Source organism: Buceros rhinoceros, unplaced genomic scaffold (genome assembly GCF_000710305.1).
Source record: "Buceros rhinoceros silvestris isolate BGI_N320 unplaced genomic scaffold, ASM71030v1 scaffold13968, whole genome shotgun sequence".
Lineage (NCBI taxonomy): Eukaryota > Metazoa > Chordata > Aves > Bucerotiformes > Bucerotidae > Buceros > Buceros rhinoceros.
The window spans coordinates 23,931-37,473 of NW_010428738.1; the positions used below are offsets into that span (position 1 = coordinate 23,931).

The following is a 13,543-nucleotide window of genomic DNA, read 5'->3' on the forward strand; positions in this document are numbered from 1 at the left end:
TGCTTCATAAACTGCTAAATGATGTAGGAGAGCCCAAGGAGCTGGGAAACACAGACAGAGCAGTAATTTCCTGTGCAGCTCCTTCCCTCAGAGCTCTGCTTGTACGAGCAAGCCTCTTCTATGACCTGCTTTGCTGTTCCCAATGCTGCTTTTATCCTTTGAAAACATTAATTACATAGTTTCTGGGGCTGCAGGGCTGGATGCCCAAATAACCACGTTTTTTTCTTTTTTAACCTTCTGTTTCTTTCAATCCCTAAGGATGAGCTGGCATCAGAAGAATTTAAATGAAGAGAGGCAGCATCAGGAAGCAGAAGTTACTGAAGCTAATCCAGCATATCACTGTCACAGCTCCTCACAGGCCTAGGAGAACAGAAAAACGGAGCAGCAGCAAGCCAGGAGGAAGCTCTGTGTAGCATCAGGAATTTGCATCTTCTTTGCGATTGCTGAGATTACAGGGGAGTATGTTTGCCCCAGGAGAGCCCAGTCTGGTACCCAGCACGGCTGTGTTCATGCCCTATTGTACACACTCTGACTGCAGGGACCTGTGATGCACAGAGGTGAACCTACCTGGGATAAATTAACTCTCCTTTCTCCACAGTCTTTAAAAGAATTGTGGGGCTTTTTTTAAAGTGAGATTATCAAAATATTTTCATACAGTCATTTAAAGATTGCATCTGTGTAGGAATACAAAGATCAGTTAATGGACTGAACTGTTCTCCCATGTCTTTTAAGACTGACTAAAAGTGGCTCACGTCTTAGCACTGTGTCACAGGTTTCTAATAAATTGGACTACATTTTTTTTTAAAGATTAAAAGATTGTATGTATTTATCCAGGCCAAAGAGACCTCAGCACTGATGAAGGCTGCTAGCAGCAGGATCTGATATTAAATGCAACAGTCTTTACAAAATCCAGGGAAATCCAGGACCAGGTTCACCACCGGCTTTCCTTTCGTTAAGTCAATGTATTTATACCAGGGCACATTTATCTTTTAAATTGGCCTGTTGGTGTGTCTCTAGATCAATAGAAGATTATTCTCCTGTCTAATTAGCTTTCACTTCTGGACCCATCCTATAATACGCAGCATAAGTATTTGGCTCACTCGTACAGCATTAACTTTCATTTTGCCCCAGTAATCTCCTCTCTGCATGGCTTCTGTGATATTTATACCCACCTGATAGTTCCCGGCTCTTTCATTTCCCCTTTGCTGCAGTCAGGTGAGGTAAAGTAATCCTAGACTGTTGCCACACGTGTCCCAGAAGATGTAACAAAAATCAGCCAGGAAGGCCTCTGAAACCTGTGTCTTTCCAGCTTCAGCATCTCTGGAGCCTCATGAAAATGAAATGGAAAGGCTTTGTCTTCCCCACAGGTGAGAAGCGGAGGCACTGAAAGAGCCACTGCATTTCTGCCTTCCCCCTTGGCTGCCAAACCAAAGTCCCAGCAGGGACTTCTCCAACTCTTCCCTCTCACATGCTTCATCCGCGTGAAGCCCCATTGTTTGTAGGTCACGTGCATTTCCCCCACAAAACCCGGTGCACACCACTAATCTCCATGCAGTAATTTCCAGTGGCAGGCATCATGCATTATTAACAAAACCACATAATCAGTAGGCTTAAGTTTGGTGAATGCGGCAATGCTAGAGGATAATGGGAAGGACAGACGATATGTTAACTAAATGTTTCATTTTGCTTAATGAATCATACAGCTTTTTTGCAGTGACAGCTTAAGTAACCGACTTGAAGACCATTTTGCTTCAGAACATTAAACTTTGACAAATCAGTTATTAACTGCAGTTACAGACGGCAGTCTATGGAGATTTTTGTAATTATGAACCATACATTTAATTTTTTTAATCGTTGGGCTAGACTGCCTGTGCCTGATGATTGACCATTGAGTGACTGACAATTTCTACTGCCTTGTTGTATACAGAGCTACAAATATCCATTGTGGGTAATAGCATGCCATAAAGGCCACTTGTTGGGAGTATTGCTACAAAACAATAAAAGCCTGTAGCTATTACACAGGCTTTACTACTATTGAAAACAAAGAATATGTTCCCCTTCTTTCTTCTCTTAAGGGCGAACAGCTTCCGTGGCATTATCATGTTAAACAGGAGAAACAAAGCTGCATCACTCTCAAAGAGGTGGAAAAGTTGTGCTTCTTTGAACCCCTAGATCTTTCCTGTGAAATTTTTGCTTAAACCATCTGTGCTGGCCCTTACTTTTCTCCCAAAAGGGGCCCTGTTGGCTGAGCCTGATACACCAACTGTCTCTGAAAGACAATCGCCTTCTTCTAATGCAGATCCATTGCAATCTCCATAGAGCTGGAGATACCAGTCAAACCGATGACACCCTATGTACAGCCCTCACATAAAAGTGCTTTCCAAACGTTTTTAGTGGCTAAGGACCAAACATGATTTCAAAGTATTTTATTTCCATTTGGGCACTAGAAAGTGAAAAACCCTGCACATGTCTTCATGTCAAAAAGGAATACGAAGACTTGAAAAGGTTGCTAAGATAAGCAGACTAAGATCTCAAAAACTCACCCAAGGCATTAGTTATGCCAGCAATACCCAAAATAATAATTTTCCAACATTTTTCAAAGACAGCAGGGTAGAAGCAACCCTTTGTAATGCTGTCCCACAGAACATGGAAATACAGCATCTAAAATGCAATGGGGTTTTGCAGGCAGCTTGTGTTCCACGTATTTGTTTGCTGAAAGAGCTGAGGCATTGGTGCACTGTCAGACAAGCCTGCTTCCCTCTGCTATGCAAAATTACCTCCCACTTGAGAAACAGCTACCCTGAAAGTCTAAGAGCTGTGTCATGACCAAAAAGTGTATGTGCATTTATACCTGCACGTGTTTGAGGAAATCCATATTCTGTTAAATTTTTCATTTTACTGCCAGGAATGAGATGCCCCCAAATTCTGCAGTCACGCTTTCTCCCTTTGGGGAAGTAACTTTCAGGCAGCTGTAAATGGAATGTATAGGGAGACAACACAGAAAAATAATATACGCTCTATATGTGCAACATATATGCCAAACATTCTCCTGTGGGGACAAACCATCCAGTATTAGGTATTCTAATCTAAAATCTGCATACGGGAGGAAATTAAACCGACAGCCCATCCTGCTGTTAGGAAGACTTTCCATCTATAAGGAAACAAGAGATACATCTACATGTCCCTTTAGCAATAGCATCTTGCCAAGGTTTGAATGAGGCATTTTACGATGTTTTTCAGGATTCACTGGTTCTCATATGGGTTGTGGTCAGGAGAAACAGGTGAGCTGAAATTAATTAAATGACTGAAGAAGGGTTGAAATACATTGCCAAATGCAGAAACTAGATGTTTTGGATCTACTATTTTACATTTCCAATTTTCTACATTTCCACTCTGATGAAAAGATTCCTCTGCTGTAACAAGTTGGCAGGACATCTTCCTGCTGTGATCCCTGTCTTCTCCTGCAGCCACCAGCAGCTGGAGTAGTTTAGAGCAATCTTTTAGTTTTTTTGGATTTGCTTTTAGCCCTGAGACCTAGTTAGAAGAATCTGGCAAAATAGTGACATCTGGCTTACTGGGTAAAAGAAATGTGGTTTCAGATAGCCCAAAATGGTTTGATGTGTTTTATGTTTTTTTTTCCCCCAGAATTCACATGAAACCAAAAACCCCCGAAGTAAAATGACATTCAGCCACATTTTTCCAGCTCTATCAGGAAAATTAAATCATGCATTACAGATGCAAAATGATAGATTAGCCCTGTGAACAGAATGTTTTTCTCCATGTCCTCACAAAGATGGTTGGTTGTTTATCACAGCTCTTCTACTGGGACCTTTCCTCTTGTTACTGTTTTAGTGTTGCCTGGGACAAATAAACAGTCAGGCTTCCAGCTATCCAAAACTAGGGAAAAACGTGCATATAACGAATAGGAAATGAATCCCATAAGCTAAGTACCTGCGTTTTTATACATACATAAAGGTATCAGTGATCTGTGAAGAGATAACGGGAGGATACTGGAAATGTGATCTCTAATGCTGCTTTTCATGAAGAAATTTGATACTAAAATGATCACAGTAAACCAGTCCAATAGTAATATAACCACAGCACTAACGTATCACGAAAGAAAGAAGAAATCACAGAAGAAATTTGATACTAAAACGATCGCAGTAAACCAGTCCAATAGCAATATAACCACAGCACTAACGTATCACAACTCCTGTTGTCCTTTAGGGCACTTTCTCAGACAAAGAAATTAAGCTCCTTTCTTTCTATTAGTTCGTACCTTTCACTGCATGAATGAGGTACAGAATGAAACTATCTTTGAAGACTTCTGAGTCGTGTATGATCGCTGAAAACTGAGTGTTCCCTTTGATTCACAGCAAAGCAGATCTCAAGTTTGATCTGATTGACTCAAACGTCTGACCAGAGCCATGACACAGACACGTGTTTCACACAGGTGGGCAGATTGCCGGGAGCCTGGCAGTGATCACTGATGCAGCACACATCCTGGTGGACCTGACAAGCTTCCTGATCAGCCTCTTCTCACTGTGGCTTGCCTCCAAACCTCCCACCAAACAGCTAACTTTCGGGTGGCACCGAGCAGGTAGCAAACATGTCACAGTCTGAACATATGGAAAGGAAAAGGGAAGTCATCATAGCTAGGGGCTGGAAAACATGCCGATGTCCAACAGAGGTCTCCAGATATTTAGAGACAGTGCACTAATGCACTCAAAGCTTCCAGGACACATGACAAACACAGCAAGCTAGTGAGCTTCAAAGAAATAAAGAGGACAGTCATCTCCTATCTACAAACATATCTTTCCATTCATTATTTAATATACTTTGGGGCTGGTGCTAGCTTTGGCTCAGATAACAGCAACTTCCCTCAGTGACCTGAATGTGAGGACCAAGTAAGTCCTCAATCTGCTATGAAACACCGGTTTCTACAAAAACAGCAATAATCGTAAAAATGAGGGTCTGCTGCCTTTATAGAATGATAATTATTTTAAAAAGTCAACAGTGCTGTATTTGTATAAAAGTGAGATCCTTTAACATTGACCATTTTCTAAGACCTCTCCCTGCAGATCTCTATCACTGCAGTTTTTTATCAAGTGGAAACACTGGTAGGTTTTTAAAGTTCTCTGTCCTCAAGCAAAATCAACATATTTTCAGCTGACACTTAATGCCAAAAGCCTTACAATCAAAACCAAGTGCTTTTACAAGAGGCATTGCACCAACAAAATATTAACTATGAGAAAAATTTTTGGAGGGTATGATTCTGATTAAGATTTAGACACCTAAATATCAATGCTTACAGGTATGTGAGCATATATAAGGACAGAGTCCAAGTTTCTGATAAGTTCAACAGAAATCTCATCTCTGTTCAGCTGCCTAAACATAGAATTCTAGTGCTGCATCTTTAGGGTGTCTGAGATTTATGCATGGGAATGGCAGCTGTCACACAAGATCCACAGGAGACTCCACAGGATGCCTAGCACAAGACCAGGGCATCTCAAATGCCACCAGCCACTCACAGTTAAGAAACTAGGATGTGTTCCCAGTCAGTCAGTGGAGCACAGAGCTGAATGAATCACCATTAATTTGATGTCCATTGTCTGCAAAGGAGCTTGGACGCTTAGCTCACACCTACATGTAGACATTGTAATTTAGCTGTCTCAGTCTGGAAATTAATCCCATGCTGGGTATCTTAGGGCTCAATTTAGTTGCTCAAATTTAACTGATTAGTGCTGTTTGAAATGCTCTAACATGTTCCACAAGTCTCCAGCTGTCACTCTGGAAGTCTGTGGGTCATCTATACATCTTGTGTCAAGCCATACATAGAGGTGTCAGTATATCTCAACGGCTTAGACCCCTATGCACCTGAAGTGAGGACTCAGATGATGAATACTTCAAGGATGTCCAATATGAAGGTCCAGAAGCAGCTTCTGATTTAGGATGTCTGTAGGCTGAGGTTGCTTGTAGCTGCAGAATGTACCAGGGAAAACACATGCCATATTCAATCCTGTCTTTATATTGTTCCTTTAGTATATTCTAACAACATTTCTGGAAAAAGGCTGGATGAGAGGGAGGTTTAGTATGACTGAAGCATGGCTGGTGTTATGTAGACAACATACAGCTAAATTTTGCAGCCTTAGGAAACTACTACTTACCATCAGTTGATCCGTAACTACTTTTCCTGTTCCTGCCCTCTTAGCCTGGGAAGGAAGGAAAGTGAAAGAGAGAGTTCTCTCTTGCTGGTGTAGGCAGGTTCAGCCATCTCATGCAACTTCACCCTCAGCCTGTGCTACACTTTTTTGTCATTACAATCCAGACTTTCGAAACCAAATTTTTTTATCCTGGTAGCAAAGAGAGCCTTGTATCAAATGTCAGTGGATATGTAATTGCCTTCCATGTTAGTTATCCTGTTTGTTGCTCGTTTTCCCAGTTTAATATGCAGGTGGGCACCTTCACAGAGAAGCGAGAGCAGTCTGGTGGGTGGCAGAGTCACTGCGCACTGATTGCCAAGGTCTTGCATCTGCAGTCCTCCTTGACACTGAAAGCTGTTTTTTTCACTGCTTTTCTCAGATTGATAGATAGGGTTTGTCATGCCAAGACTGTGTGTGACAGGGCTCGGGTTTATCAGAAGCCTTCTGACAACCAGTCACAACCAGTCAAGACAGCAGTTCAGTGCAATCCTTTGGGAATGCAGCTACTTCCAGCAATATGGCTAGAAGCACAATATTGAATGAGGCTGACAGCATGAGCCAGACCTACTTACAGGTAGGACAGCTCTCTTCAACCTCAATTTCTTTATCTCTGTATATGACTCAGAGATTCCAAACAAACCTACAGTATTGTTACTGCACTTTGTTAGTGCTAGTAGTTCAGTAGTTCTGAAGAAATGTAACTGAGAACATCTTGAGTAAAGCATTTAGTACTACTGAACTGGTCTGTAAGCTTAGCTAAACTTTTTCTAAGATACTACACTGAAAAGTAATATGTATTTTCACCTGTATAGGTAAAAAGATGAATTTTAACGTATTCCATTGTGGGGTATACGAACACATGCACACATTTATTCATGCAGGTGTTCACAAAAGCTGTTGGCTCCTTCCATGCCAGTGATAGCACACCCATCAACACCTTCAGCTGGGCCAAGTTTGCAGGGTTTCAGCCTTTAACTTGTGGAGAATATAAACACCAGTTATGCTTTAAGCTAGCTTTAAGCTAGCTTCTCTGCATCTACTTTCAAGAAAAAATAGGTTTCACTGTCAGTACACTTTCTGTTTGTCAGTTTAGACAAAATGGTTATTTTGATAAGCATCTGAAGCCTTGACTGCTGCAAAAGGTATGATCCTTGTAGAAACATATTCAAAATCATAAGCTGAGTGTCAGCTGCTTTCATGGACTGACAGTGGAGGTCTGTGCAAGTACTTTGCTCATTCTGGCTATCTACTACTTCTCACTTTACTGTGAGCTTTCTTTGGTATTGTCTCGGTTGTGCTCGTAGAGTGCCACATTTACCCATTCAAGTCACGTGGCAATTACTAGTCTCACATCCTAATAAAAACATGCTGCATGTTCATATGAACATCCCCGAACGTCTCCTATGGTAGTGCAATAAAAGGTGGCCTTTGGGACTGGATTTATTTGAGCCCAACTCAGAGCCAATAGAGACAAAATTAAATTTTGCTGCCCCAGGGAGAAAATAACTTCTTTTGTGCTCTTCACTGCTGGTGGCACAAAAATTATTTTGTGGCATTGGCAGGATGAGTCCTGGGAGAAAGGAAGGAGAGGTTTTGCTGGCAGTAGGTTGTTGGGGAATGTCACTGCCTTTCTGAAGCGTGAAATGACGAGGTGTGCAGAAACAAGGGAGGCCCTTGGAGGGGCGCTATGTCTGCAGGGGGGTTGGGTGAGCCATGCCTCTCTCCTTCCCTCCAACCTTTGCTCCTGTGACCAAAGTAATTTTGTTGGGGAAGGAAGGATGGTTCCTGGGGTCTTCACGCCACAGTGGCAGGGCCAGGCAGTTATATAATATGTAAAAGAATTGCTTTTTTATCCTTTCTTCCAATTACAGCTCCTTTTGCTCCTCCCCAAACGACCTTTTTAATCTCTCAAATTTCTCCAAATGCCACACGAACTCAACACTGGAAAGGGGACAAAAGGAGGAGCAGGTAGAACAAGATCAGGTCACCACATGCATAGGGCTGCCCTGGGCAGCAACTGGATTTGCTATGATCAGAATTGGCCCATTCTTTGTGAGCATCAAGGTTGCCAAGAAGTATACAAGAAGTAATTCTTCTGTCTATAAAGCTCAAACCTGGAACCATCACCATAAACCTCTTAAAAATTATTGCATTTCTCTTTTGACTCTTTTACAATCAGATTGTTTTAATTCCTAGAAATTCTGGGGGCTTTGATGTCTATGATAATCGTGTGGATGGTGACTGGTGTGTTGACATACTTGGCTAGCACAAGGCTGCTACAGCCCAATTACAATATTGACGCTACTGCGATGCTCATTACCTCTGCTTGTGCTGTGCTCGCCAACATCCTGTAAGTTAGTTTCCTCTCCATATGACTTTTGAACCTTGAACCTGCTGCTTTATTTCAGTATAACATGGAGAGACATTGACCTCAAAATCGTTAAGTGTTTCTGAGTTTCATGAGGATACAGAAAGGGGTAAAGAAGATAGATCCTATTTCTCGCTGAAGGTTGCCGTTTCTCTCCTCGTTTCTGTTAGCTGCTGCACTAGAAAAGGAAATCATGAATGCACAAATTCCAGAAGATTAATCTTCATCTCACTTTTTATTAGATGTCAGAACATTCAAGAACTCTGTAGAAAAATGAAGCCTCATTAATTACCCTGTTCACAGACTTTCTTGTTTGTATGCAAAACACTGAAACATCCAGGAATTATCTTCTTAGCCACTCTAAATTTTTACTTAATGTAAATGCTCAGCATTCAGCAGTGAGAGGGGTGATGACATACGCGACATCACTACTTTCAGATACACATTAACCTCACTGATATGTGCGGGTTTACATCTCTTGCAGACAAAGCCTGATTCTGCACCAGACCAGCCATGGGCACAGCCATGTGGCACGAGCCAGGGAACACGCGTCGACCCCTCTGGGGAAGCCAGCTCTGAGCAATGCCAGTCTGCGGGCAGCCTTTCTGCACACCATCGGAGATCTGATCCAGAGTATTAGTGTGCTAATTAGTGCTCTTATCATCTGCTTTAAGGTTAGTTTTCTTAGTCCACTTGCCGTCCTTGCGATTAAGGATAACAGTTATTTCCACAGAATTGTGACTAGGTACAATGTAAATATTTTCTCTGTCTTAACGATATACATTGTAATTTAGTCATTGTAATTCTTGTGAACTGAAACAACTGCTGAGAGCGCAACACTTGCTCCTGGTGTTTCAACTGTAAGGAGGAACTTTGGTGTCTCTCCCTTTCTTCATCTGCAATGTCTTCACTCCCTGTGTCCTCACTGGCAAAGGAGGTCAGCACTCATTCTGCACTAGATGAGTGGAACATATTATTCTTTGAGATTAAGTAATTAAAAATGTCAATAACCGACAATAATGAAATTAACGAAGTGATGTGCTCATATTTTTCTAGCCAGAATCCAAAATAGCTGATCCAATCTGCACATTTGTGTTTTCCATCTTTGTTTTGGCAACCACCATCACCATTTTAAGGGATATTTTGATTGTGTTAATGGAATGTAGGAACATGATTCCAGAATCAATGCAGTTATATTTTGCTCTTTTTTTCCCCTCTCTCTTTCTCCATAATGCTTATACTCATGGACAGAAGTATAATAGCACATTTCTGTATCAGTTTCCAATATTCTCATAATTCTGATCATACTTTAAACCTAATCACATCAAAACTGTTTTCTACCGTTGCACTAAAAGATATATACATATGCTAGTTTTTGTCAAAATCTGGTTCTGACATTTTGCTAATGAACTTACAATGTGTTCCTAAAACTGAGTTGCTTTTGTTTGTTTTATGTGCAACATTGCTTTTTATTGTCCTTTTGGCATATAAGATGTCTACTCGCTTTTGTTCATTGTGTAATTCCTTTACCCGTGTGAAATACATGTCTTTGCCCCCTCCAAAAAAAAAAAAGAAAAAAAAAAGGCAAAGAAAAGAATAAGACTGTGCTTTGAACTGTGTCTGTGAAATAGGCTGAGCACAAGAGGCACAGCTTTAAAAGATATTTAGTTATGCCAGTCCAGAAATGAAGCCGATGGAGCTTTCCAGTCACATTCAGGTGCAAGGGAATAGACAATTCTCAGCACACCAGCAGCAAGAACAACGAGGCTTAGCAATATTTAATCCTGTCAGCTATGGACCTGAACATTTGATTTGCAAGGCCAAATGACTTGAGCAGTCACAGATGCATGTTTCTGCCTTCCTTACGCTGAATAATACAATGCAATTCCCCTCTCTGCTATGAGGACGTAAGGATTAAAGAGAAAAGTAGCCCTAACAGTGCTGATTTTGAATGGATACGAGTTACTCAGTGTGACTGTCTGCATGGCTACTTACTTCTCTCTTTCACTTTGCACCTACTTCTGTTTCAAGAAAGAAAATTTCCAATGTTGTTTTACAGTAAATATTTGTTCTAGAATTGGTTTGCTTTCAGTGATTGCGAGGCAGAGATACATTTGTGTAGAAGTGTACCTAGACAGAGGAGTGCAGCAACTAACTGTACCTTGACTGCCAAAAAAATTAGAAGATCTCTTGCTTACGGAAAGAAAAAACAATCCACCAGGAAGGCCTGGCAGTCCCCAGCGCTCAGGGGTCTCCTTCTCAGAGCAGTGATTCCCAGCTTCTGGAAGAAGTGCTGGCGTACCAAAACTGGCAATGCTCTCTCCCCCTCTGCAGCAAGCCCCTTCACTCTGTCCTTCTGGGCATGTCTAAAACAAGTCTCCTACCTCCTAAGTAGCACATTCTGCCTAGGATTTTTGAAAGAGAAATTGCATTTTGGAGCTGATATTGGAGGTGGCTCTTATCCATGCATCCAGCCCGTGCCAGGATGTCAGCCTCACAGCCCCCATGACTGTGTCATGCACTGGTTTTCTCTAAAGAGCATGTGCCTGGCAGAATCGTATTCTACTAGTCAGCTCTCCATATAGCATATCATTGTTGTAATAAATGGATAGAACAAAGCCTACAACACTAAGGTCACTAACAATTACAAATAATTATCAGTTATGTTATGAAAAAATTATCCAATACTGTGCTTATCATTATTGTACTTCATAACTAGTGGTATTCAAAATATTTTTCAGTTTATTGATCCAAGTGAAGCATGATGAGCATAGCTGTTCTTGCAGTCATAGAGGTGCATTTCCAAATGCCCAGATCTCACTCCAGGGAACATCTAGAGTTAAATTCCATCGTCATATTTGAATTTAGACTAAACGCTGACTTTCACGTTGCAACTCACCCTATCACAATTGTCCTCACTCTGAATGAGGGTCATCACCATGATCATCTTTTGCAAGAAGGCTCATCTGGGAAAACAATAATTGATCTACTCAATAACTAGACCTGGGATCTAATCTCATCTAAGATTCCCATGTCAAGCCATTTCAATCTTTTGTTTGTCTTTCCCTCTCTGCTAAACAGATGCTTCTCTGTTGTGTAAATGTATTGAGGACAAAATCCCTCACAGGTGCTCAGGAGTTGGCCATAAAACCTGCATTCACAAAAGATGTTGGTGCAAAACCAGGACACGATTTATATTCTCTATGTAAACTGGACCCTCAGAACATCTCCCGAGTCATGCATGAGTCTCAATCTTCCATGGAGAAGTATAAAACAATGGATAGGATTAAATTTCACAGTGAACTCCTCTGAAATAGCCAGGATTTCCAAAGCATTGCATGTTTTTATAAAAATTATAGATCTAACTGAATAAAGGTTCATAATGCATTCTCCTGTAATGATCATCATGCTTACCTCTGAGAAATACTTTTCCACCAATTTCTCCATTTAAGGAACATCAAAAGGACTTGCTTATGACGGAGTGAGAGCAAAAATTTTAGCAGTTGAGGAAGTGGAATCTGTTCACAGCCTTCATCTTTGGTCTCTGACAATGAATCAAACTATTCTGTCTGCTCGTGTTGCTACAGGTCAGTAAATTTCTGTAAACAGGGAGTAAGTATTCAGCTGCTGTCTGGTAAAGCAAAGTATCTCCTGACTGGGATACAACTGACTGTATGTCTGTTGCTTGTTAAAACAAATGTCATAATTTTGTTGAAAAGATATCAACAACAACAAAAGCTCTCACATCCCTTTTAGAAATCTTGCCAAAACAACAGGGACAAGCCCAAAGCTTGAAAACTGCAGAGGCTGCAAAGCGAGGAAATAAATTAGAAGACATTTAAAATAACTTAGAAGAATTAGATCCAGTCTGGATTTTTCTCACGATATCTAATAAATTTTGGAATTATTTGTCAAACTTGAAAACTGTTGATCCCTGTAAGAAAAAATTTACTGGGCAAATCTGCATTCCTGATGCCTCTCTAGCTGTAAAACAATCTTAAAAACACAGCTTGGAGCATAGAGGTAACTCGAAGGGAAAGTTTGTCTTTAAAGATGTTTTTTTAAATATAGTCCTTATCCCTGCTGATGAATTGTCCACTACCCAGATCAATTTTCTTTTTTATCTGTTTTATTTGTGTATGTTAAGGTTTATGAAAGATATTCCACCTGTGATTGCCCATGAACAGGTTCAGAGACAAAGACCGCCATGGAATCCCCACATCCCCAAAAGAGTGGGTCTGTCAGCCATTCAAATCACTTGGCACCTTTGCTACTCTCTGATTGGATGAACTAATCTTTATTAAGTATTCCTGCATCCCTCCAGTCTTCTGCCAAACTGCATTTATTTGTTGATTATTATTAGCTCAGCTCTTGCCAAAATTGCTTATTCTGATCACATTTGAATGAACAAACTTTTGCTGACATGCAGATTCTTGAAAGCAGGACAAAAAGTACAAGAAACACTTCTCAAAACAAACCTCATGTTGGAAGTCTGCAAATAGTTCCATAAACACCTGCTCTTCTTTTAAGTATTGTATTATATGCATTTTTATTATTTTCTGCTTGCTATCTGTAGCAGACACAGTGGACAGCCAGAAGATTCTGAAAGATGTTACCCAAGCCCTGTCTGAGCACTACAGTTTCCACTCCATCACAATTCAGATTGGATCAGAAACAAGACTGCATCTTTTGTCAAGAGCCCAGGGATTGAAGTGAACAGTATGCCATGCGAAGTAACGATCACCCCTCTTACAGGCTGATGTTACAATCTTACATCTATATGTGCTGGTTGAATGCAATTGATTAACAACAAATGGTAATTAGCTGAACTAAAGAGCCCTGCCACTGCAAGCAGTGCATGGACCTTTATTTGTTGGTACCCATCTACCAGGAGAGAACATGTCCATCCATCAGCTAGATTACCTGTCTATCAGTGGTTACTTCCAATTGTAAAAGAAAGTATCTTAATTAT

At 40.8% G+C, this 13,543-nt stretch overlaps 1 protein-coding gene across 1 annotated transcript; it reads left to right on the forward strand.

Moving 5' to 3' along the window:
• Positions 1-364: 364 nt before the first annotated feature.
• Positions 365-13,282, forward strand: LOC104498948 (zinc transporter 8-like; the record flags this gene model as incomplete). Its single annotated transcript, XM_010142390.1, is given in 8 exon segments — positions 365-463; positions 4,462-4,600; positions 8,400-8,553; positions 9,056-9,245; positions 9,628-9,733; positions 12,024-12,158; positions 13,148-13,232; positions 13,234-13,282. Coding segments are annotated over 8 exon segments (957 nt in total), but the record flags the coding sequence as incomplete, so codon positions are not given.
• Positions 13,283-13,543: the final 261 nt, after the last annotated feature.